The following is a 24,967-nucleotide window of genomic DNA, read 5'->3' on the forward strand; positions in this document are numbered from 1 at the left end:
TTTATTACAAGCCTCCATATATATATATCTGTGTTATACTATTCCTCAGGAGTGATATGTACCACATATTTTGATGTACTTTTGTGCATTTTTGTCATATTTATGTATTTAATAAAATTACTGTTTATTTTAGCCTGTTGAGTCTCAGTTTGCTTTTTTTATGATTACTTTATGATGCTGAGCTGGCTTCTTTAGGGTCAGACAATTTTGCCCAACATTTATGTGGGTTTATCTTGTGTATGTTAACCTGTGCATGCTAAAGGCAGTAGTTGGAGTAGACTACCTATGAAATGTTTAGTTTTTTGGCTATTTCATAGATGGTGTATTGATATTATAAGAAAATTGCAGCAAAAAAATAAATAAACATATATACATACCCAGGCAACTGTTTTTAGAGTCGATGCACTAAAAGACCATTCCAAATTCCCCTTTTTTCTAGAAACAGGCCACAGTAGGCAAAATGTTATTGGTTTTGATGAATCTTGATTTCTACTATATTGTGCAAATGGCAGGGTAAGAATTTTGCCTAATTCATGTGAAAAAAAGGGTCTATTATGTCTTGTCTACTGTTTATGCCATAATGCTGGGGAATGTTTCCTTAGCATATATTCACACGCAAAAAGGGTTGTCCAAGAATGTCGCTAGCCTCAGCAGTTAGGTGTCAAATACTGCTGAGGAAAGTGATTGGCTGCAGTGGTGTCATGGAACATGCAGCAGCAGGGAAGAGAGGAGGTGTAAAGCAGTTGCGATTCTGTAATGTTATCTCATCATGGAGTAGAAGCTCTACAAAATAAAGCGTGTGTTAGACTAGCCGATTGTCGGCAAGTTCATTGTTAACGCGCATTTGCAGGAACGCTTGCTAGTGACGATCTGACAGTCTAATACTGCAGCCGATTATCCAATGAACGAGCAAACGCTGGTTCATCGAGCAATCCAGATTTTTAAGTATGGGTAAAAAAAATCATTGTTTGCCGGCGGAAGAGCAAGCTGTGTAATCACAATCTGCTGCCAGCAAACAACTGGACAGCATGGGGACGAGCCATGGCATAACTGTCACTCCTCCACATACTGAGGAGATCGCTAGATTGTATAATCCAATACAACCCTAAATCCAGCACCTAGTAAAATCCATTCCTCAGCCCCCCTCCCCCACACAATCAGCAGACTGCGGGGGCAGGGGCTGTCAATGGAGTGCCTCAGAACCTTCATTCCAGTGCCAGTGCTCAACCATGGATCCTATTCAGCTGAATAGGTTGACATGCAATATCAGGCACAGCTAATATGGATAGCGCTGTTCCGGATATTGCAGTGAAAGGGCTGCTGCTAGTGTTGAGCGAACTTGTGTTTTCAAGTTCAGCGTACACGTTTCGGGTTATCTAAGAATTCTGTTATGGAATCCGTGGTAGCGGAATCCATAACGGAATTCTTATATAACCCGAACCTTGTATGCCGAACTTGAAAACACAAGTTCACTCAATCCTAGCTGCTGCTTTTTAGTCCTTTTGTGCGAGTCCTAAGGATGAACCCCAGGAAATCAAGCATTTATGGTCGATCCTATATACACACACAAAATCAGAATTTTACTAATGAACAAGCCAAACACAGGTTTCTGAGCTGAAATGTTTTGTATTCTTCTTGCATTCCAAGCTATATACAATCTATACATTGTTTGACGGTCATAGTGTTGACCCCAAACTCAACAGGGAAGAGGGGTTAAAGTCATCTGTGTTCTATGGAATGTTAAAAATAACCTCCTCTCCAGGTCATTCAATCCATGCCAATGGGATCGTCCCCTGCAAGAGGGTAAATCTTTGCCTGGTGTATTATTTTTATAATGTTAAAGGACAATCAATAATTTAAAAACAAGTCAATATGGAGATTAAAATAACAATGAGGTCTGTGTACAGAGACAGAGGAACCTGGCCGATCCTTTTAAATGCCACAGATTGATTTGGGAAGAGTTCCAGTAAGACACTTCAGATTAGTCACTCAGTCTTTCTTCACACTTGCTCATACACTATTCTCCAAGCATTTCAAATGTTGCAATCTGTGTGGATATAAACTAATTACCCACATCTTCAGACACTTGCAGGCTCTCTTATACACACACATTCTACTTTCAGGCTACACATATTCATACAATATACTCATGACTGTGCGCATATATATTTACATAGGCTAAAACTTATATAATATATAATGCTTATAATAAATCTATACATACATACACCCACAAAGTCATCGACCGTTCATCCTTCCATATGACACTATCAAATATGTGCACAGTTTATTCCAAGAATGTGCATCAACACACTTCTGCAATCCCACATGTACCCAGCCCTCCTACGCACACTAGCAATGACAAATTCTTCCTTGTTGTAGGATCCGGCTGTATGGAGGTAGCATGGAGTGTGCTGATGGTTTTGGTTTTTGGGCAACAGTCTCAGGCCAAGAAGACCACAAAGATGATGAAAAAAACAATAAGTATAAGAAAGATCTTTATCATGAGCCAGCGGTTTGATGTGACCGATTGGAAATATTTCAGGATCTCAGAGTGTGCAGCTTCTACATTCAACTGTGTTTCTTCCACATTGCCATCAATTCTGAGAAAAGATAAATATTAGAGGAATATTAGAGGACAATAGCATTAAAGGGGTTGTCTCAGTTCAGCAAATGGCATTTATAATGGAGACTGTTAATACAAGGCACTTATTAATGTATTGTGATTGTCCATATTGCCTCCTTTGCTGGCTTCATTCATTTTCCCATTGCATTATACACTGCTTGTTTCCAGCAGTTACAATCACCACTGCAACGCAGATATGAGGTGTTTGGGACAAAAACTGCTGTGCAAGCACGGCCACCGCTGCTAGATTGCAGGGTGGTCGTAACCATGGAAACGAGCAGTGTATAATGGGATGAAAAAATGAATCTAGGCAGAAAAAGAGGCAATATGGAGAGAATCACAATACATTAGTAATTGCCTTGTGTTAACTTTGTCTACATGATAAATGCCATTTGCTCAAATGATACAACCCCTTTAAGGAGGCAAAGAGATTAGGACCATGTGACTGAAGTTATGGTGGCTTCTGCAGACATTTACCTTTGTATAGTTTCCTCCTGCTCTTTTACCATGTGAGCTAACTGCTGGAAAATGGAGCCCAGTTCAACTATGGTGGATTCTATGTTCTGCATTGTGTCTGCTCGGCTCTGAATATATGAATCCTGAAAGGGAATACAATGGTAACGGTGATGTGTAATTATTTAAGATAAAATATATACTATTTTGGCTCATAGGTTATCACTTTAACTGCCATGTGAGCATATGTAATATACCACAACTTTAAATTTAGAATATAACAAATTATGATATTAAAGCCCAGAACTGTGGCTTCCAAATGATAGCATGAACAAAGCTCTTTCAACAATATTTAGGGTGCAGATGTATGGGAGTTGGGAGAAAAAAAGACTGCTACTGTCATAATTCCACCTGTACAAAATTCCAATGAAAAAAAGGGTGTAGTACAGGAACATTTCTTCATTTTTGTATTTGCGGGGAGATTAACATCTAATTACTTCCAGCAGCTCAGCTCACTTGCTGAATTGTTGACTTAAAAGTTTACTGGCAACTGCACCGCAGCAATTTTCAGGGAAAGGTTTCATCCAGGATAGCCATGTTCTCTTGCCCTCACCTGCTCATCTATGAGCTGCAACTGTTGACTAACTTTAGAATCCATCTCTATGGTCACATCACCATGTCTGCGGGAATCGTCTTGAAACAGAACGGATGTCCCTAAAAACAAAGAAAGACAATGAGAACACAGCCAAAGATGTTTCACTGCAATGATGCTAATAAGACAACACAAGACAGATGTGAATAGTCATATTACAGGAGGTTGGAAACAGGAAATGCCTCAGTGGGATGCAGAATCCACTCTGATAGAATTACCCATGCTGTTGTGATGAAGAGGGAGAGAAGAGACCTGGCCCTGAGAGAAATGTTCTCTGCGACTTCGTTGCTGTTTTAGATTCTGTTGTACAAAAGACAAATGTTAAAACTAATACACTTTCAGAAGAAATCCCAAAAAAATAACAACTCTCTCTTTATTCCATCTCTGATGGAAACCTCCACACTCAAAAAGTCAAACTCACCTCTGTTCTTACTTCCAGTACAGACTTGAAATCATTAGACATTGACGCCAATTTTGACTAGAAAGACAAAAATAGAAAAATATATGTATGGTCTTCAGTATACCATTATTAAAGAATAGGGTACCCTTGACTTAATTGTTACATTTCTTAGTGCAACTACTTCAACTCATTTTTATTTCACTGCATTCGTAGAGCCATAACCTTTTTAGGTTTCCCCTGAAGCAGCTGTATGAGGGCTTGTTTTTGCGAGAGGAGTTGAATTTTTAGTGGCACTTTTTTGGCACAAATAATGTAAAACATTTTAACTCTTTATGGTAGGGAATGAAAAAAAGCAGGCATTCCAACACTGATTTCATGTTATTTCTGTTCTGTTCATTGTGCAGCATAACAGGTTACTATTATTCTATGGGTATAATCACAACAAAACCAAATATCTGTTTTAATGTTTTACTACTTTTCACGCTATAGCATGTAATAAAAAAATTAGAACGTCATTCAAAGAACCATAACTTTGTTTCTTTTAAGTCGATGTTGTTGTATGAGATCCAGTTCTTGTGCGAAAACTGTAATTTCTAATGACACCCTTTTGGGATACTTCTAACTGAATTATTAATGTTTAATAACTACTTTGGCGCAGGAATGAAAAAAAAATAATAACTTTACATATTTACAACATTCACAGTGAAGCATCACTAGCGAGTTCCTTTTAATCTATGGGTCAGTATGATGGTGAAACCAAATTTGTGTATTTTAATTTTTTTTTACTCTTGGTCAATAACAGCAAGTCTCAAAGAAATGTTTTTTTTTTTTTGTCACTGCATTTCAAGAGGGTAGGTTATCTTTATTAACACACCCAGTTAACATGTTATTATAACTTTATGTTTATTGCACTGCTTGTGACAAGTGTGGCATGTGTGCATATTTTTTTTTTACAACTTTCATAAAATAAAACCACTTCTTATGGCAAAATGTTTTATGTAGCTTATTTATTAATTTTTTTTACCAAACTATTACGATAGCCTTTAATTATTTTTTTTATCTCACTAGGGGATGTCACAATGTGATCATTTGATAGCTTTTCTAATGCATGGTCTTGTATACCAATGCACTATATCACTGTCACAGTGACAAGATGTCTATTAGACTGTACCCGTGTCACAGCCTAATAGGCACATAGTCATGTTTGGCCCTCAGCTGCAATGGAAAGGCATCAACACCCCGCACCTGCATTCAGTTGAGGCAGATGGAGACAGAGGAATCCCCTTCCCTCTGTTTAACTGCCTAGATTCTGCAGTCGCCATTGACCTTGGAATCTAGGTGGATACATAGCTGGGAACAGAGATTAGTTAACCACTATGTTTTAAGCTTCAATTTTAATTCTCTCCATTCATATTCATACCCCTTAATCTGCAGTTTGCAACCTGCTCATAGATTCAGACCTCTCTCATGTGGACATGTCCCTCCAAGTATGCCATACTGGAAGTGAGTAGTGTGTCTAGAATGCTGCTGCTTTCACTAGCACCCTATGCTGCATTTCCCTTCTACAGACAATCAGGGATATATTTTCCCTTGAGCATAAACTGTTTCTGAGGACTGTGTCATTTTTCCTTCACCTTGCAGAGTCTGGCATGGGTGTTCTCTTTCTCTCTAAACTTGTAAAGAGCCCTTTGATTCACCCCTCCCCCTCCAGACTTCCTTGTGTGTGTGTGTGTGTGTTCTTCCCTATCTACACCTCCTTCCTCTAAGGCAAGGGCTACACGGCAACACCTGTCGCGGCCAGGAATGCTGAGCAGTGCTGATCCTATAGAAATGAATGGGATTGCCGCAGCAGGCGCAAGAAATCCAGCTGTGTCTATGGGATCTTCGCTACTCAGCGATCCTGGCTGCGACAGGTGTCGCTCATCCAGTGTCACTGTGTAGCCCTTGCCTAAAACTGGGCTACTGTGAAAGGAGGAAGGAGTAGAGATAGCCAACACAGCCAGGTGTGTTGTCAAATTTATGTTGAAAGTAGCAGGGTGCAAAAATGCAACAATGCAAAAGTGTCAAAAGCCTTTAACCCCTTAAGGACACGGCCATATTTCACCTTAAGGACCAGGCCATTTTTTGCAAATCTGACCAGTGTCACTTTATGTGTGAATGACATTAAATCGCTTTTACTTATCCAGGCCATTCTGAGATTGTTTTTTCGTCACATATTGTACTTCAGGACACTGGTAAAATGGGGTAAAAAAAAATCATTTTTATTTATAAAAAAAAAAACAAATTTGGAAAAATTTGCTAAGTTTCAATTTCTCTACTTCTATAATACATAGAGTATCACAGTTCAGACTATAACCCGTCTATAGGTATTGATTTATATAAGGTGGCAAATTTTAAAATAGATTTGTCATATTTAATGATAAAAACTATAATAAAAATTCTATATGACACATGATAGTCATATCTACCAATATGTTGCAATAGTATAACGCAATTAAATAATAGAATGTCACTTGAAGAACAAATCTTATTTATCATCACTTTCCTTATTAGATTCTTATCATACTGAATACATCGGTTAAAGGGGTTGTCCGAGTTATGAAAAAAATATATATAGCACTGAAAATCTGATGGGCAGCAATATATAACTAAGCTAAGCAAGTTTTATGCAAAAAAATATATATATTTCCTCATTTCCCTGGATCTTTTCTGGTCCTTGTTTACATGAAAGAATAACAATCTCTGCCCCTCCCCCCGCTCTGCTAAGGGAGTGGATACAAGAGCTGCCCTGAGTGACATGTCTGCCTGCTGGGAGACTCTGCAGCATGGTTGTATGTGTAGGACTACAAGTCCCAGCTGTATAATGACACTGCTAAGGGAGTGGATACAAGAGCTGCCCTGAGTGCTTGGAGAATCAACAGCAACTTGTAAGTGTAGAACTACAAGTCCCACCTATATAATGACACTGCTAATACACACAGGATCTTCCCCCTACCTTCTTGTGGAATGCTCTCTCTAGTCTGTCAGCTCCTGTGCCCAGAATTGTCACTGCCTGCAGCTACCCAGTCCGTGCAGCTGAAGGGGTTAAGAATCCTAGGAGAGAGCAGACAGCTGGGCAGTGAAGGGGGGCTGTGGCCAGCACAGTGACTTGTGCAACAAACTTTATCAGAGCAGGGAGAGAAGCTGACATCACAGGTCATGTGACCCTCAGTCAAATCTGATAAACTAGCCACTGCAGATAAAGTGAGTTAATTGTAAAGTTGTTATATTTGCCTAGTTAGGAACATAGAAAGAACAAAAAAAATAACTCGGACAACCCCTTTAAGGACCTTTTGAAGATCTGCGATCATGTGACTGGTCAAGTCCCGATCATGTGACCTAGTGATGTAATCAGCCGGCAGCTATTTCAAAGCGCCGGACGCAGCCTACCGATGCTCTGTACTGCTGCAGATGCCGGGAGGCTATCGGACGCCACATGCATATGAAAAGACTGCTCTACAGTTAACTCTACTCTTATAAAATACCAGTGAAATTGTAATTAATGTCTTTGCCCTTGTCTCAGTCTCCATCTTGACTGAGCAGAGGTAACTTTGTAGGATACATATGAGACCTTATGTCATTCATTTTTACCATCTTGATCCTCTTGTAGATTGCATCGTAATATATCTGCAGTCTACATATACGTATTGGGCCCATATATATATATATATATATATATATATATATATATATATATATATATATATATATATATATATATATATCTCAACTATAAGTCGGCTGAGATACATGTCTAAATCTCTGAGTACCGGACCCCAGCAACATAATCTGTATTGGATATACACTACAGACACGTCTCCTTGCATATCATAATCTGAGGCCAGCCGTAATCAGGTACTTAACCGTGAAAGTATTTAATGTGAATCTATGCTACTTTAAAGTGAGTTGGTGGCTCATTCACACTATATTATTTTACAGGTGGCTGTCACTATAGGAAGATATTGGGTATATTACCCACGTCCGTGATACGCAAGTAGACAATTTTCTATCAATGTCATATACTATCAATTTAAATATCATCTAAATATTAAGGTACTATTTATATCCCTATAATTTTGTGTGTAATTTGTCCCCTGATGAACTCAAAGACAATAAGGGTGAAACGCGTTAGAACGAGGAGGTCATCAACTTAGATGGCATCCTAATATTTTTGAATTAAAGGGATATTGATGTCACCAATTTTGGTTGATGCCAAACACTCTGCTATATTAGAGGATGGAATTTTGTGCTATTTGACAATTGACAATGAGCATCTATGATTACAATTAGGAGATAGATTGATTATCACATAACCTATCTTTGAATCTTTGTTTTAGAATTTATTTATTTTTTCATGGTATATCTGTTTTTTGTTTTTTTGCAATTCTAGTTGCTAGGTATCACAATGATGGTTTATTAATATGATAGCATACATTAGCTATCAGGGACATCTCTAATCAGGGCCATTCGAGGGTATCCAGAAGGTTCCTGATACGGGATCGCCCCTATCAGAGCGGCCATTCCGTTTACAGGCAGGGCATAAATAGCGAGAGGGTCAGCTATAGGGAGAGAGCCCATAGCTTAATATTAGGCCCTACGCCTGCCATGTACTAACCCTAACATCAAGTACTAACCTAGCACTATTGCTCTATTTTTTGTGTTTGTTTATCATTTTGTTTTATGTTGGAGGGTCTTTTGTACAGTCGTGGCCAAAAGTTTTGAGAATGACACAAATATTAGTTTTCACAAAGTTTGCTGCAAAACTGCTTTTAGATCTTTGTTTCAGTTGTTTCTGTGATGTAGTGAAATATAATTACACGCACTTCATATGTTTCAAAGGCTTTTATCGACAATTACATGACATTTATGCAAAGAGTCAGTATTTGCAGTGTTGGCCCTTCTTTTTCAGGACCTCTGCAATTCGACTGGGCATGCTCTCAATCAACTTCTGGGCCAATTCCTGACTGATAGCAACCCATTCTTTCATAATCACTTCTTGGAGTTTGTCAGAATTAGTGGGTTTTTGTTTGTCCACCCGCCTCTTGAGGATTGACCACAAGTTCTCAATGGGATTGAGATCTGGGGAGTTTCCAGGCCATTGACCCAAAATGTCAACGTTTTGGTCCCCGAGCCACTTAGTTATCACTTTTGCCTTATGGCACGGTGCTTCATCGTGCTGGAAAATGCATTGTTCTTCACCAAACTGTTGTTGGATTGTTGGAAGAAGTTGCTGTTGGAGGGTGTTTTGGTACCGTTCTTTATTCATGGCTGTGTTTTTGGGCAAAATTGTGAGTAAGCCCACTCCTTTGGATGAGAAGCAACCCCACACATTAATGGTCTCAGGATGCTTTACTGTTGGCATGACACAGGACTGATGGTAGCGCTCACCTTTTCTTCTCCGGACAAGCCTTTTTCCAGATGCCCCAAACAATCGGAAAGAGGCTTCATCGGAGAATATGACTTTGCCCCAGTCCTCAGCAGTCCATTCACCATACTTTCTGCAGAAGATCAATCTGTCCCTGATGTTTTTTTTGGAGAGAAGTGGCTTCTTTGCTGCCCTTCTTGACACCAGGCCATCTTCCAAAAGTCTTCGCCTCACTGTGCGTGCAGATGCGCTCACACCTGCCTGCTGCCATTCCTGAGCAAGCTCTGCACTGGTGGCACTCCGATCCCGCAGCTGAATCCTCTTTAGGAGATGATCCTGGCGCTTGCTGGACTTTCTTGGACGCCCTGAAGCCTTCTTAACAGGAATTGAATCTCTTTCCTTGAAGTTCTTGATGAGCCTATAAATTGTTGATTGAGGTGCAATCTTAGTAGCCACAATATCCTTGCCTGTGAAGCCATTTTTATGCAACGCAATGATGGCTGCACGCGTTTCTTTGCAGGTCACCATGGTTAACAATGGAAGAACAATGATTTCAAGCATCACCCTTCTTTTTAACATGTCAAGTCTGCCATTTTAACCCAATCAGCCTGACATAATGATCTCCAGCCTTGTGCTCGTCAACATTCTCACCTGAGTTAGGCCTCATGCACACGACCGTTGTGTGCATCCGCGGCCGTTGTTCCGTTTTCCGTTTTTTTTTTTTCGCGGACCCATTGACTTTCAATGGGTCCGTGGAAAAATCGGAAAATGCACCGTTTGCCTTCCGCGTCCGTGATCCGTTTTTCCAGTCCGTGAAAAAAATATGACATGTCCTATTTTTTTCACGGACAATGGTTCACGGACCCATTCAAGTCAATGGGTCCGTGAAAAATCACGGATGCACACAAGATAGTCATCCGCGTTCGTGATCCGTGTCCGTTTTTTCCTATCATTTTCAATGCAAACTTGACTTAGTTATTTTTTTCACTTTTCATGTCCGTGGATCCTCCAAAAATCAAGGAAGACCCACGGAAGAAAAAACGGTCACGGATCAATGGAAATCCGTTTTGCGGACCGCAAAAAAAAACGGTCGTGTGCATGAGGCCTTAACAAGATGATTACTGAAATGATCTCAGCAGGTCCTTTAATGACAGCAATGAAATGCAGTGGAAAGGTTTTTTTGGGATTAAGTAAATTTTCATGGCAAAGAAGGACTATGCAATTCATCTGATCACTCTTCATAACATTCTGGAGTATATGCAAATTGCTATTATAAAAACTTAAGCAGCAACTTTTCCAATTTCCAATATTTATGTAATTCTCAAAACTTTTGGCCACGACTGTATATGTTTTAGATAATAATAAAAGCTAAGTTTTAAGGGTGGTAGCCCGTGAATTAGAGTTCTATAATACATAGTAATACCTCCAAAAATAGTTATTACTTTACATTCCCCATATGTCGACTTCATGGTTGGATCATTTTGGGAATGCAATTAAAAAATTTTGGGGATGTTACAAGGCTTAGAAGTTTAGAAGCAAATCTAGAAATTTTTCTGAAATTTTCAAAAACCCACTTTTTAAGGACCATTTCAGGTCTGAAGTCACTTTGTGAGGCTTACATAATAGAAACCACCCGAAAATGACCCCATTCTAGAAACTACATCCCTCAAGGTATTCAAAACTGATTTTACAAACGTCGTTAACCCTTTAGGTGTTCCACAAGAGTTATTGGCAAATGGAAATAAAACTTGAGAATTTAGATTTTTTGGCAAATTTTCCATTTTAATCCATTTTTTCCAGTAACAAAGCAAGGGTTAACAGCCAAACAAAACTCAATATTTATTGCCCTGATTCTGTAGTTTGCACAAACACCCCATATGTGGTCGTAAACTACTGTACGGGCACACGGTAGGGCGTAGAGGGAAAGGCGCACAGTGTGGTTTTTGGAAGGCAGATTTTGCTGGACTGGTTTATTTACACCATGTCCCATTTGAAGCCCCCCTGATGCACCCCTAGAGTAGAAACTCCATAAAAGTGACCCCATTTTGAAAACTACGGGATAAGGTGGCAGTTTTGTTGGGACTATTTTTAGGGTACATATGATTTTTGGTTGCTCTATATTACATTTTTGTGAGGCAAGGTTACCAGAAATAGAAATTCTGAAATTTCATCTACATTTGCCATAAACTGTTGAGGAACACCTAAAGGGTAAATAAAGTTTGTAAAATCAGTTTTGAATACCTTGAGGGGTGTAGTTTCTTAGATGGGGTCACTTTTATGGAGTTTCTACTCTAGGGGTGCATCAGGGGTTCTTCAAATGAGACATGGTGCCAAAAAAAAAAAAAGGCCATCAAAATCTGCCTTCCAGAAACCATATGGCGTTCCTTTCCTTCTGCGCCCTGCCATTTGGTCATACAGCAGTTTACGACCACATATTGGGTGTTTATATAAACTGCAGAATCAAGGTAATAAATATTAAGTTTTGTTTGGCTGTTAACCCTTGCTTTGTTACAGGAAAAAATGGATTAAAATGGAAAATTTGCCAAAAAATTGCTGTTTTGGCACCGTTTTTATTTTATTTTTTTGACCGTGTTCATCTGAGGGGTTAGGTCACGGGGTATTTTTATAGAGCAGATTCTTACGGACGCGGCGATACCTAATATGTCTACTTTTTTTATTTATTTTAGTTTTACAAAATAATATTTTTGTGTCTCAAGTCTGAGAACCATATTTTTTTTTCGATTGTCAGTGGCTAAATAGAATTAAAATTGGGGGAGGGGGATTATAAATTTAGTACTCCATGTAAGTGTGGTACTCCCTGAAGCAACCAATAATGCAGAGGCCCGGATAATCGGGGCACGTGTCACACTGAGTGGTGGTGTCCTTCTGTATCCCCCTCCTGTGACACACTCTGCATTTTTTTGGGGACCGCCCCTTCTTTCCAGTATGGGGGACCACACCTGGAAAGTGTTGGCCAGGGACGATCCGGGCGCCTCCAGTTCCAGATGTACTCCGGCCTGCTCTTTCCCGGTCAGAAAAGATCAGGGCCTTGATGACTGCCTCATAGAACTGGAGGAATTTCCCTGTGTTGCCAGCGCTCTGGGACAGCACAAAAGAGTTGTACAAGGCAACCTGTACCAAGTAGACTGCAACTTTTTTGTACCATGCCCGGGTTTTTGCATGGCATTATAGGGCTTGAGGACTTGACCAGAGAGATCAACTCCTCCCATATACCAATTGTTGTCGACAATACAATCGGGCTTGAGGATCGTTGCCGCGGTACCTCGCACAGGGACAGGGGTGATGCAGTTACCGTGAATAGTGGACATCCCTCTTGTCCTTATATCTGACCAGCAACAGGTTTCCACTGGTAAGGGCACGGGTTTCACCCCTGGGGATAGGTACCTGGAGGGGGTGGGTAGGGAGGCCGCGTAGATTTTTCCGCACGGTCCCACAAGCGGAAGTGGATCTGGCGCCGAGGCACTGGAACAAGGGGATACTAGTATAAAAGTTATCCACATACAGGTGGTAACCCTTATCTAGCAATGGGTGATTAAGGTCCCACACAAGTTTCCCGTTAACACCCAGAGTGGGGGGACATTCTAGGGGTTGAATACGGGAATTGAAGGGTTAAATAGAATAAGCTATATGATCTGTATGCAGGACAGGAGGTTGGATGACATCATACTAGAGGGTGAATATATTTACATTGACCTTATGTCCCTATAAGAAACTGTTCCTAGTCAGCACTATTGAGTTACTGTGTAATGTGAGCCTCAGCTGTTTCCTGTATGTATAAGAGGCCGTATGGTCAAGAATAAACTCAGAACTGTTTCGGTGACATACTGTCTTTGTGTGTCATTGAGAAATAAGTTCTACAGGCGCCTGTATTTGGAGACGGAGGAAGAATCAGGGTGCATTCAGAAGCAGATTTCTTTCAGCTGGGGGCTATGTCTGGGATAGAACATACAGAAACTCGCTAAGTACGGAAAATTCCTGTCTTTAAAGACTGGGGACATTCCGATGCTTTCCGAAAATTCACTGTTTCTATTTTGAATCCACTTCAGACACACTGAAAGGAATAGTATCTATCTTTAGGCAAGATAGATTTTAAATAGACTACTGGCCAAGTCTAACAGATAAATTCTTTAGGGAAGGATTTAAAAGAGGAATTCTTTTGGCAAGAATTCAAATAGTGTCTGCACCCTGATTACTCTTGTCACCCAATTTTATATCGCTTATCTGTCGCTTTTTTTCTGCTTTCTGTTATGTTATGAAGCATTAAGTAATTTTATTTTATGCTGAAGGTAAGCAGCAAATGATACTGTGAAAACTGTAGTAACTTTATTGTGTGTGTCCTGGAAGACCATAAGACGCCCCACTACTCTGGCGAGGGGAGACCCGCTAACCCAGAAACTGGTGAACGCAAGTGACGGTTTTAAGGGATAATACTAACAGACAGTTGAGAAGGAAGTTGAGCATAGACATATAAGTCCTCTGACCCAGTTGACAGGAATTGTCGGAGCCTTTACGGTTCAGTACAGCCAGGACTGGGGAGAGTTTTGCTCTGCCTCCGTCTCAATTAAGTTATAAGAAATGGGTGCAAAGCAAGGAAAGGTCTCTCCACCCCCTCCGTATGTAGGAGAAACATGTAAGGATTATGTAGCCGGGTCTGTGTGACTGATTATTATTTAGTTACTCCCTGGGTGGATAATATGGCAGGATGGACAGAGGGGATGAAGAGTATAAATTTGTTCCCTCGGGAAGGGGCTAATGACACCTTCCATATGGATATGGTAAAAGGGTTATGTTTGGGTGACACTGAAGCTTACCCATATTATGGTCCAGACCTCCAGTGGGACATGCAGTATATGAAGTCAGGAGGGGAAAATTGGCTTACTTATGCACCATATTGGTATGATAGACCAAATAAAAAAGTTAACAAACAGAAGGCAGAGAACCAGGAGGGATATAAAAAGAAACATGAGTTAGAAAAAGAATTGACAAGGGGGTCCCACAGATATATCCATCCCTTTCAAAAGATGACTTAGATTTACTGGCTGGATATACTGCTACCAACATCCAACCACCTACAGCTCCCCAGCTCCCGCAGCCACCTCCGCAGTGACCGCAACCTATGCCTGATCAGAGTGGTCAGGATCCAGCGGCTGGTGCTGTTGGTGACGGGGATGTCATAGCTCCCATGCGCCTTAAATCACAAAAGTCTTTACCCAAACCAGAACATATACCTCATCATGATGAGGACAGTGACCTTGAGGAACAGTTCCCTTTTATGACTGTAGGGGACACCTTGTTAAAGAAACCTATTGAAGTAGATGATATTAATATGATTGTTATCATACCCATAGCCCCTGTGGTTCCAGACGTACAATCTCTGCTATCAGCTATTCCTGCCCATGCAGAGTTTTTCTCTGTTATTGATTTAAAGAATGCATTTTTTTCTGTCCCAGTTGACAAAGACACGGCCACTTTTTGCCTTCACATTTAAATTTCGCCAGAATACTTGGTGTAGAATGCCTCATGGTTATGTAGACTCCCCAGCAGTCTACTTCATTCTCCTCCAAGTTACACTGCGCCCTTGGACTGCCCCTCATGGTTCTGTCCTACAATATGTGGACGATCTCCTCATATGTAATTCTACTCGGGAGGCTTGCCAGGCAGACTGTGTTAGTTTATTACTGTGGTTATGTGAATGTGGTCACAAAGTTTCTAGGAAGAAATTACAATGGTGTATGGAAAGGGTTGAGTATTTGGGCTTGGTTCTCAGTAAAGGTGAGAGGAAAATCAGCCATGCCAGAATTACCACCGTACTGGGTCTGCCCCGCCCACAAACAAAAAAAAGATATGTTGACCTTTCTTGGCATGATTGGTTACTGCCGCCAATGGATTGCTGAATGTTCCTACTATGATAATATTCTGAGACAAGCCACTAATATTGATATGCCTGACTTCATTAAATGGTCTGATGAAATGTTACAAGCTTTTAGTCATTTGAAATGTGCAATGGTTTCAAGTCCTGGTTTGGGCCTACCCGACTATGGCGTGATGTTTCACTTATTCGCCAGGGACAATTGTAAAACCATGGCGGGAGTCCTGGCGCAAGATCATGGAGGCAAATTCCGCCCTGTTGCCTTTTTCTCAAAAGTGGTTCCCGTACAGGTTCAGGGCATGCCTGCGTGTCTCAGGAGTTTGGCAGCCTGTGCTATGGTCGCTGAGATGGCTACGCCTATCACCCTAGGTCATCCCACCACTCTGCATACCTCACACAATGTTCAGGCCCTATTGAAGAACATACATACACAACATATGTCAGCACAAAGACTGAGTGGATATGATGTTTTGTTGCTATCTAATCCTAAACTTCATATCAAATACTCAGCACCCACATTCGGTCCAATGGCTATACTGAATGCCCTACTTGGCTACAAGGGAGAGCAGGATGATTTGCCTCCTCCCCATGCATGTACTAAACTTATACATACCTTACCTAGGCCTGACTTACAGTCCACACCCATTGAAGGACCACCTGATATTTTTGTGGATGGATCCTGTTCCCACCCTAAATGACAACACTTATCATGCAGGATACGCTGTGGTTCAGCTCCCTGATGTTATACTGGAATCGAATCCTATACCTTTTCAGTCAGCCCAAGCAGCTGAACTGATTGCCCTCACTAGAGCTTGTTGTCTTTTTGAGGGGAGAGATGTAAATGTATACACCGATTCCAAGTATGCCTTTGGGGTTGTACATGATCATGGGGTAATCTGGCAGAGGAGAGGCTTCATAGCTGCAGATGGGAGACAAATCTCACATTCCACCCTAGTACATGATCTCCTGGCCGCCATCCAATTACCAAGCAAAGTTGCTATTATCCATTGTAAGGCACATACTGGTCTCCAAACGCACATAGCTTAAGGGAATGTCCTAGCTGATCAGACAGCAAAAGAGGCTGCTATTAGAACGGCAACAACAGTTCAAATGCCCTCCCTAGTTCCAGACATTACCCTTACTGACAATCTATTGCTAAGCCTCCAGGATTTGGCTACCAGTAGTGACAAAATAGAATGGCAGTCGGTAGGTGCAGTACAAGACCCTAATACGGGTCTTATCTGCAAAGAGGGGAAACCATTTATTCCAGTTGCAAGCGCCCCAATTTTAATTGCACAATATCATGGTCTTGGCCATAGGGGAGCACAGGCAACCACTGACCTCATTCTGAGAGATTTTTTTATACCAGGTCTTAGATCAAATTGAACCAGATGTTGCTCGTGCCTCTCCTTTCTCTCCACAGGAACCTACGCATCCTTTCCAACCAGGAGACGTGGTTATAGTCCAGTGCCTGGCAAAAGGACGAAAACAGACTGAGTTCCCGTTTGGACCACCTACCCGAGTGGTAGCAGTCACCAGAACAGCGATTATGACAGAAGAGGCTCCAATCTGGATTCACGCTAGCAGAGTGAAAAGGGTCCCTGAGGCTTTTTCTCCGGTGACGGACAAAGACAAAGAGGGTGAAGCAGGTGTGAAATCCCTGAACAAAGAGGGGAGCTAAGAAGAAGTTTCCCTGAAAAGTGCCTTGCCACAGGCTGAAGAAGATGACCCCACAATATTCTGGGAGATTTGTTTGTCTGCTGATAATTATTAATCTTTGTGTTTTCTTGCCAGTCTGGCTTATTACTACATGTATTTATCACCCAGAGGAGATGAGTTTCTTCTGCGGTGCACCAAATAATCAGTCAGTATATAAAAGAGCTCAGGAGCAAGAATCCTTTGCTCCCGTCCCTTTTTATTCTGAACAGAATAGTATAGTCAGGATGGCAAATGCCCTAAATGTTAGTTCATTGTGCCTTAAAGACTTACAGAGCCCACAGGATCTTATACAAACATGTATTATTGCTGTGCCTACACCCGATGAATCCCTCCTTGAAGTCTGGTCGAAGGCTAACAATACACAATCTTTTATTCCCCTGTATGACTTCTGTGGGGAGTGTCAGAAATTAGGAAATAGCAGGGATAATAATTACTATTGTGACTGCAGCAGAGACTTGTTTTACCTTTTCCCAGGATATGACTTTATATTGTGATAGTAGAAGCATAATATAGGATGTCAAGATTTTAAAGGAATGTGTTGATTTAATTTATCTGACCATTCCAGATCAATCCAGTCCCATATTCAAGCGTTACATGAAATTGCCAATAATATCAAGAAAGTAGTTGATTCATCCTCTTGGTGGGACTGGTTATTGAGCTGGCTGCCGGATTTGAGTTGGTTAAGAATTTTATTTATCAGTATTAGAATTATAATTGCTTCCTTGATTGTCATATGTATCCAATGTATCCCTTCCCTCATGCAGATGTTTAGTGTAATGTGTCCAAAACCCACAGACCCTGGACAATCATATGCTACTTACCTCTCTATGAGAGAAAGAAGGTAAGTCATATTCGTGACTTAAGAGGGGATTGAAGGGTTAAATAGAATAAGCTATATGATCTGTATGAAGGACAGGAGGTTGGATGACATCATACTAGAGGGTGAATATATTTACATTGACCTTATGTCCCTATAAGGAACTGTTCCTAGTCAGCACTATTGTAATGTGAGCCTCAGCTGTTTCCTATATGTATAAGAGGCCGTATGGTCAAGAATAAACTCAGAACTGTTTCGGTGACATACTGTCTTTGTGTGTCATTGAGAAATAAGTTCTACAGGCGCCTGTATTTGGAGACGGAGGAGGAATCTCGCCCCCTCGTACACACGAAACTTGTAAGTGTACCCTGAGGTACTCTCACAAATAGCCACGCCGTTAAACGAAAAGACCTGAAATACTGATGTAAGACCGGACCCTGAGAAAGAAGGTCGTCTCTGAGTGGCAGTGACCAAGGACGTCTCCAGAAGGAGAACGAGGTCAGCGTACCACGCGTGACGGGGCCAATCCGGAGCGATTAGGATTGTCGGAACGCCCTCCATCCTGATCTTCATAGAACCCTGGGTAGGAGGAGGGAGGGGAGAAAACACGTAAGGAAGGAGATATCAGGGCGTCCACGCCGCATGCTTCCAGATCTCTTGCCCGGGAGAGAAAGGTGGGAAACTTTCGTGTAGATACCGTTAGCACACCCGGGACCAACAGAAGGAATCCCTGTAGAGGAGGGACCAGCCCACAAGAAGGGACCGGAGCGCCACAAAACGAATACCCCGTGCAAATGCAGAGACAGAAATGTAGTAATGTAGGAGCTACCAAGGCTTGCAGGGTGGCTATGAACCATGAGCCAGAGGAGGAAAAAAAGACAGGAGAAGAACATGCTAGGTCTAAAGCCCATTCTCCACCTGAGACCAGCGCTATACAGAAGTAGCCAAGGATTAAGTGACTGTGCAAAAAAACTACGCCTGATGAGGGGAGTCACACTGTATTGCTAGCCCCATACCCCAGCAGAGGAGGGGGCCACCCACAGAGGCCACCGAATTCAGTGCTAGAAGAGTCCACCACCTGAAGAATGAGCTTCAGAAGAACTGAAGTATGTAGTGGTAACGCAAATACCACTCCCACAGTAGTAGCCAGCGCTTACCTGTGAGCGCAAAACTGAGGGGGAGGCCTGAGACCATCTGTAGAAGCCACGTACCATACTGCCCCTGTTAAGTAGAGCTAACTTAAAAACTGTACCTGGAAGGGCCCTGAACAGGAGCAACTGTCAAAGCTAGCGCCCGGGTAGGGCCCCTAACTGAGGGGGATGTCCCACTGCAGAGACTACGAACTCAAGCATTAGCAAAAATGCTGCACCTAAATGCCAGCATAACCACTTTCCCAGAGAAGGAGGAGTGGTGGATAGAGAATACAGAGTCAGTGAAACACTCGACTTGCTGGAACGCACTCACCAAATATGTGCAATTGTGTACGCACTACGCATTGATGCGGACAATATCATGACCGACAGGAATGGTGGAGGCCCATGGAGATGGGGGGGGTCTCTGGGACACATAAGTGATGCTAGGCAAACCCCCTGAAAAGACAGAGGATGAGCATGTTCAAAACCCGCGCCAAAAGAAAGAAGGAATAGCCACCGTAGCCACTGGGCGGCACCCGTATACCACTAGAGTAAGAGTACCGACTGTTGCCATGCCCCCTTGTGAAAGCGAAGGCACCTAGAGCCGTGGCGTAGTTGAATTGCAGCATCCCAAGATGTTTCGTTATTCTCCGCTAGTGGATCACTTGCGGAAGGGGTTAATGCAACAGGAAGCACAGAGAAGTGCGACACTCCTCCTATGGAAAGGGATAGCGCAACAGTCTGGACCGTATGCAATGATAGTGCAATTACTCTACCTATGGAAGGTGGAATGCATACGGCAAGTACTTAAGCCAGTGGTAGGGAAAATACTCCACCTATGAAGGGGGGTTAATGCCCACGGCAGGAACTAGTGCATATAGCGAGTCCTGTACACCGTGGGAGTGCAATTATTGCACCTAAGTAAGGGAGTAATGCTTACAGCACACAATGTAACCAGAGATAATGTCATCGCACCACCTATGGAAGGGGCTAATGCATACGGCAGGTACTGATCCCAGTGGAGATGCAATTCCACCACCTACAGAAAGGGGGAATGTATACCCTCGGCACTGAAACCAGTGTTCTGGAACTTAGTCCACCTATGGCAGGGGACAATGTATAAGGCAAGTACTGTATCCCAAAGTAGTGCAATTACTCCGCCCATAGAAGGGGCAATGCATACGACAAGTACTGCTGGCCACCGTAGACGCAATCCTGGGAGATTGCTTCGGATTCATGTCTGGGTCTGAATCAGTGATTTCCCCCCCCCCCCCCCCTTTAGACTGACCCTCTCCAGGGAGGGAGGGTGTGTCTGAGCATGACCCAGGGAAGAAGGGTGGGGGTGCGGAGATATTTGAGGAGAAAGATGTCCTGCTGTGGTCCGCTTGCGTGTAGGTCTACCCCTCAGAATCTCGCCCCTGGCAGTTGCGGACTTATCAAACTACCGAGGGGGTGGAGTGGGAACTTCTAGAGGTCCGTCCACCGGATTGCGCAGGCAGTGCATTATCAACCAAACAACCCTGGAGGGAGGATTGGGAAGTTCCAGAGGTCCTCCACTGGATTGCGCAGGTGAAGAATTATCAACCAAACGACTCGGGAGGGTTGATTGGGAATGTCAGAGGTCCTCTATTGAATTGCGTAGGTGGAGAACTATCAACCAAACGACCCGGGAGGGTGGATTGGGAATGTCAGAGGTCCTCTATTGAATTGCGTAGGTGGAGAACTATCAACCAAATGACCCAGGAGAGTGGATTGGGAATGTCAGAGATCCTCCTTGATTGCGCAGGTGGAGGATTGTCAGCAAACAGCGACGGAGGGCGTATAGGGAATCCTTCAAGGTTCCCTGTATAGCGCAGGTGCATGCGGAAGTATCAACCAAGCGGCCGTGTAGGGTGGATTGGGACTATGAGAGGTCCTCCTGTGACCGGGACAGGGTACAGGCCCAGTCTGGTACCGCACGGTGATGATGTGTGCTGAGGGGGCCGGGGCCCATATTAAATGTTTTTTATACGACTGGAGAAGTGTATGAAGGGTTATTTCATTAATAGTAAGTAACTGCACTGTTTATCTAACCCAGGCATCCTCAAACTGCGGCCCTCCAGCTGTTGCAAAACTACAACTCCCAGCATGCCCGAACAGCCTACAGGTATCAGCCTACAGCAGGGCATTGTGGGAGTTGTAGTTTTACAACAGCTGGAGGGCCGCAGTTTGAGGATGCCTGATTTAACTCCTTGATGACCCGCCGGCCTAAAAGAAATGGCTGGCCAGGAAGGGCGGTGCTCAGCTGGCATCTGGGGGAGGGGAACAGCTAGGCGGGAAGAATTCAAACCTTCAGCTACTGGCACGTTAGTGGCAGGACGCTGGAAAAGGGGCTTGGATGGGTGACCCTTCTGCTGGCGGGATGCAGGGGAGCGAGGCTGCCCTGGTCCACCTTGTCTTCTTGTGGGGGAGGAGGCAGCGTGGCGGACCAACGCTGGCGTGCTCCCCCGGGAGAACAGGGAGGCTAGGCGACCACTGTTTCCCACCTGAAAGAAGAAAAAAAAAAAAAAAAAAAAAAAAAAAAAAAAATCTTCAGGAGCTGAAGCTCTTTCTCCAGGCTGGAGGGGGTATAGCTGCCAGGGGAGGAGCTAACAGCTTTTACTAGTGTCAACGCCTCCTAGAGGACATGGCTATACCACGGTTCCTGTGTCCCCCCATGAATATGGGCAAGAAATGCTGTTTTTGCCTGATGGCACAAAAAACGTACTTTACAGGCTCTGCAGCCGGAGGCTCCTCTTTCTACCCGCTCTACGGACATGTATGAGCGGGGAGAGGAGCTCCGGCAATTCAAATCTGCCCGCCCACCTGCCCAGCCAGCCAGCCAATGAGAAGCGATCCTGAGAGGTGGTGTGACCGCCACCTCTTAGAATAGCAGGATGGTGATTGGTGGTGTATTATCACACCACCGATCACCGTCCTTTTCCGGGTTATCGGGTCACCAGAGACCCGAATAACCCAGAAACGTAGCAAACCGCAGGTTTGAATTGACCTGCGGTTTGCTGCGATCGCCGACACAGGACTTATTTCAACTAATAAAATCCGGTGAAAGGTCCTCTTTAACTTACCCAGGGCATAACATGTTTACAGAAATGAAAGTAACTCTGGTCTTAGCCACCTCTCTTTATGAAGAAATATTTTTATTATATGCTGATTATCACAGATTATGAGAAATGCAATTCTACGCCAAGGTTACATTCCTGGCCAACGTATGCAAGGTGCAATGTGGAACAATTGCTTTTGTCCTACATGGCCCACTGTCTCAGTTTATATATGATATACTGTAGCACTTGGTCAATATCAATATATTACCACCTCACCTGAAGGGAGACCACCACAGTATTAGAATGAGTTTGGAGATGACGTCCACTCTGACTGCCCCTAGCTCTCACAAAGGACTGTAACTGAGCAATCTGCTGATTCAAACTATTAATGTCCTGTGAATAGAGATAGAATGAATGCAGGAATTAGGTGAAAAGCATACAAGAAAAAAAAAAAGTGTATATGATACAGTATGTTATATATACCCAGATACATACTTGCTTAATAATATATGTCAGTTCTTCGATTTCCACAGCTTTGTCATCGAAAAGAGACTTCCTTTTAGCCACTATAAGGAAAAAAATGTTTACATTCTCTGCAATTAAAAAGAAGCGACTTTACTTGAAAACATGAGATTAATCACAGACAGGGCTGCACAGTTCAGAAATGGTCTAGTCGGAACCAATACAAGTAACAAGTTTATGATTTGAGATGTAAAGATATAATTGCAAGGCTAATCTGCCAAACTTATAAAAAAAAAATTAAAAAAAAGGTTGAATACTACATTTGAAGTTAGTGTGCAAGTATGAAACAACTTTTCCCCTAAAACTCGCATGTAATAATGGATCCATGCACTCCTTCTCCAAATATAGCATGGACACTGAATCAAGCGGTCACAGTGGGAGGAGAAATGTAATTTGTGTTTACTGCGCTTTACCCTTTACTAGAGATCATATTCATGATCAGCATAAAAACAAACTGGATATTAGAGATCAGCCATAGGAAAATTATAATTCTAAAAGGCACACTGTAGACCATGGTTTTCCTCCTTAGCTATGGATCCCTTTAGTCTGGAGCACGAGATATTCTACCAGCAAAATAGATTAGGAAATTGCAGAAAATATAATTACCTAAATTATAGAGTTTTGTACCAACAATCCAAAAGGTACCTTTTAACATCTACTAATTAAGTTCTTAAATATGTTTGAAGTATAACAAACATATTTATCAATGTATTAAAAAAAGAAGACAAGTTTTTTTTAATTATACTCACATATCGTCAACTTTTCCAATTTGGTAAATGTGTTGCTAAGATCCTTCCCAATGCGCCTGCATAACAGAGAGTTCCAAGATGAACTAGTTGCATAAAGAAACTTCAGTCCCTTTACATCTGACAACTAGTGTTGAGCGAACTTCTGTTTTAAGTTCGGCGTCTAAAGTTCGGCTTCCGGTTAGCGGAGAATCCCAATATGGATTCCGAATTCCGTTGTGGTCCGTGGTAGCGGAATCAATAATCTGCCATTATTGATTCCGCTACCACGGACCACAATGGAATTCGGAATCCATATCGGGATTCTCCACTAACCGGAAGCTGAACTTTAGATGCCGAACTTAAAACAGAAGTTCGCTCAACACTACTGACAACACAACCGCCATGTGCTGTTCTGACAGAGGCTTCCCATCAATGCACAAAACAATATTCCTGCCCATAGGTTAAAAGGGATTCTGTCACCAAGTTTTGGGCTATAGAGCTGCGGACATGCACGGCTAGATCGCCGCTAGCATGTCCGGAATATACCTGTCCTATAGCGCTGTGTGCTTTTATTTTCTTTAAAAAAGGATTTTAGAGATATGTAAATTAGTCTTGTATGTGTCCAAGAGGCTGTACTAACATTCCTGGAGCCCAGCCACGCCCACCTGTGAAGGAGCCCAGCACCGCCTATGTCCTCCGAATCTCCTCCTTTCATCAACGATCGATTGCCGTAATCTCGCGATGCGCAGTGCCGGTATAGTGTTCCTTCCCTGTGCAGGGAAAGAACTGCGCATCGCGAGATTACGGCAATCTATCGTTGATGAAAGGAGGAGATTCGAAGGACATAGGCGGTGCTGGGCTCCTTTACAGGCGGGCGTGGCTGGGCTCCAGGAAGGTTCGTACAGCCCCTTGGACACATACAAGACTAATTTACATATCTCTAAAATCCTTTTTTAAAGAAAATAAAAGCACACAGCCCTATAGGACCGGTATATTGCGGACATGCTAGCGGCGATCTAGCCGTGCATGTCCGCAGCTCTATAGCCCAAAACTTGGTGACAGAATCCCTTTAATATTGTCAAGATATGAAGAAAATCTATGTATATGGGGAGGGCGGATGAAAAGAGGATCAGGTATGTTGGATGTCTGATCCTTTGTTGCATGAGAGAGAAAGTTACTTCCAGAAGTCCCTCTCTCCAATGACATGGGCAAGCAAGTTTAGACAAACTGAAGTCGTCAATTATGAAACCTATGTGACACTTATAACGTCAACTCATTTATTAAAGGGGTTATCCAATACTATAAAAATGTCCCCCCATATGCCAGGCCCCTTACAGTGAATATACTTACCACGCTCCTGGTCCCTCCATCGTCACTGCAGCTTCTCCCCTCCCACGAATGTTTTCATCCGCGCACGGGTGGGGGAGATAGCAGCCAATGGCGGGCGGGGGGGAGCCTCCCTAGCGTCACCTGCGATGCTACGGATGCTCGGCCACACCTGCCATTGGTGTTTCCCCCCAACACCGGATGTTTTCATCTGCGC

General features: G+C 42.7%; 1 protein-coding gene across 2 annotated transcripts in view; it reads right to left on the bottom strand.

The window, feature by feature from the left end:
• Positions 1-1,564: 1,564 nt before the first annotated feature.
• STX5 (syntaxin 5) overlaps positions 1,565-24,967 on the bottom strand; it is a 65,771-nt gene continuing 42,368 nt past the window's right edge. The window contains exons 4-11 of one of the 2 annotated variants that reach the window (XM_040409703.1): positions 23,446-23,501; positions 22,670-22,740; positions 22,451-22,567; positions 4,153-4,209; positions 3,950-4,031; positions 3,693-3,793; positions 3,104-3,225; positions 1,565-2,603 (exon numbers count right to left, since the gene is read on the bottom strand). In XM_040409703.1, coding sequence (XP_040265637.1) covers positions 2,444-2,603; positions 3,104-3,225; positions 3,693-3,793; positions 3,950-4,031; positions 4,153-4,209; positions 22,451-22,567; positions 22,670-22,740; positions 23,446-23,501 — 766 coding nt within the window. In that variant the 3' untranslated portion in view covers positions 1,565-2,443. The remainder of the gene's footprint in view (positions 2,604-3,103; positions 3,226-3,692; positions 3,794-3,949; positions 4,032-4,152; positions 4,210-22,450; positions 22,568-22,669; positions 22,741-23,445; positions 23,502-24,967) is intronic. The other variant, XM_040409702.1, reaches the window with a different exon arrangement.

This window comes from Bufo bufo, chromosome 10, assembly GCF_905171765.1.
Source record: "Bufo bufo chromosome 10, aBufBuf1.1, whole genome shotgun sequence".
Taxonomy (NCBI): domain Eukaryota; kingdom Metazoa; phylum Chordata; class Amphibia; order Anura; family Bufonidae; genus Bufo; species Bufo bufo.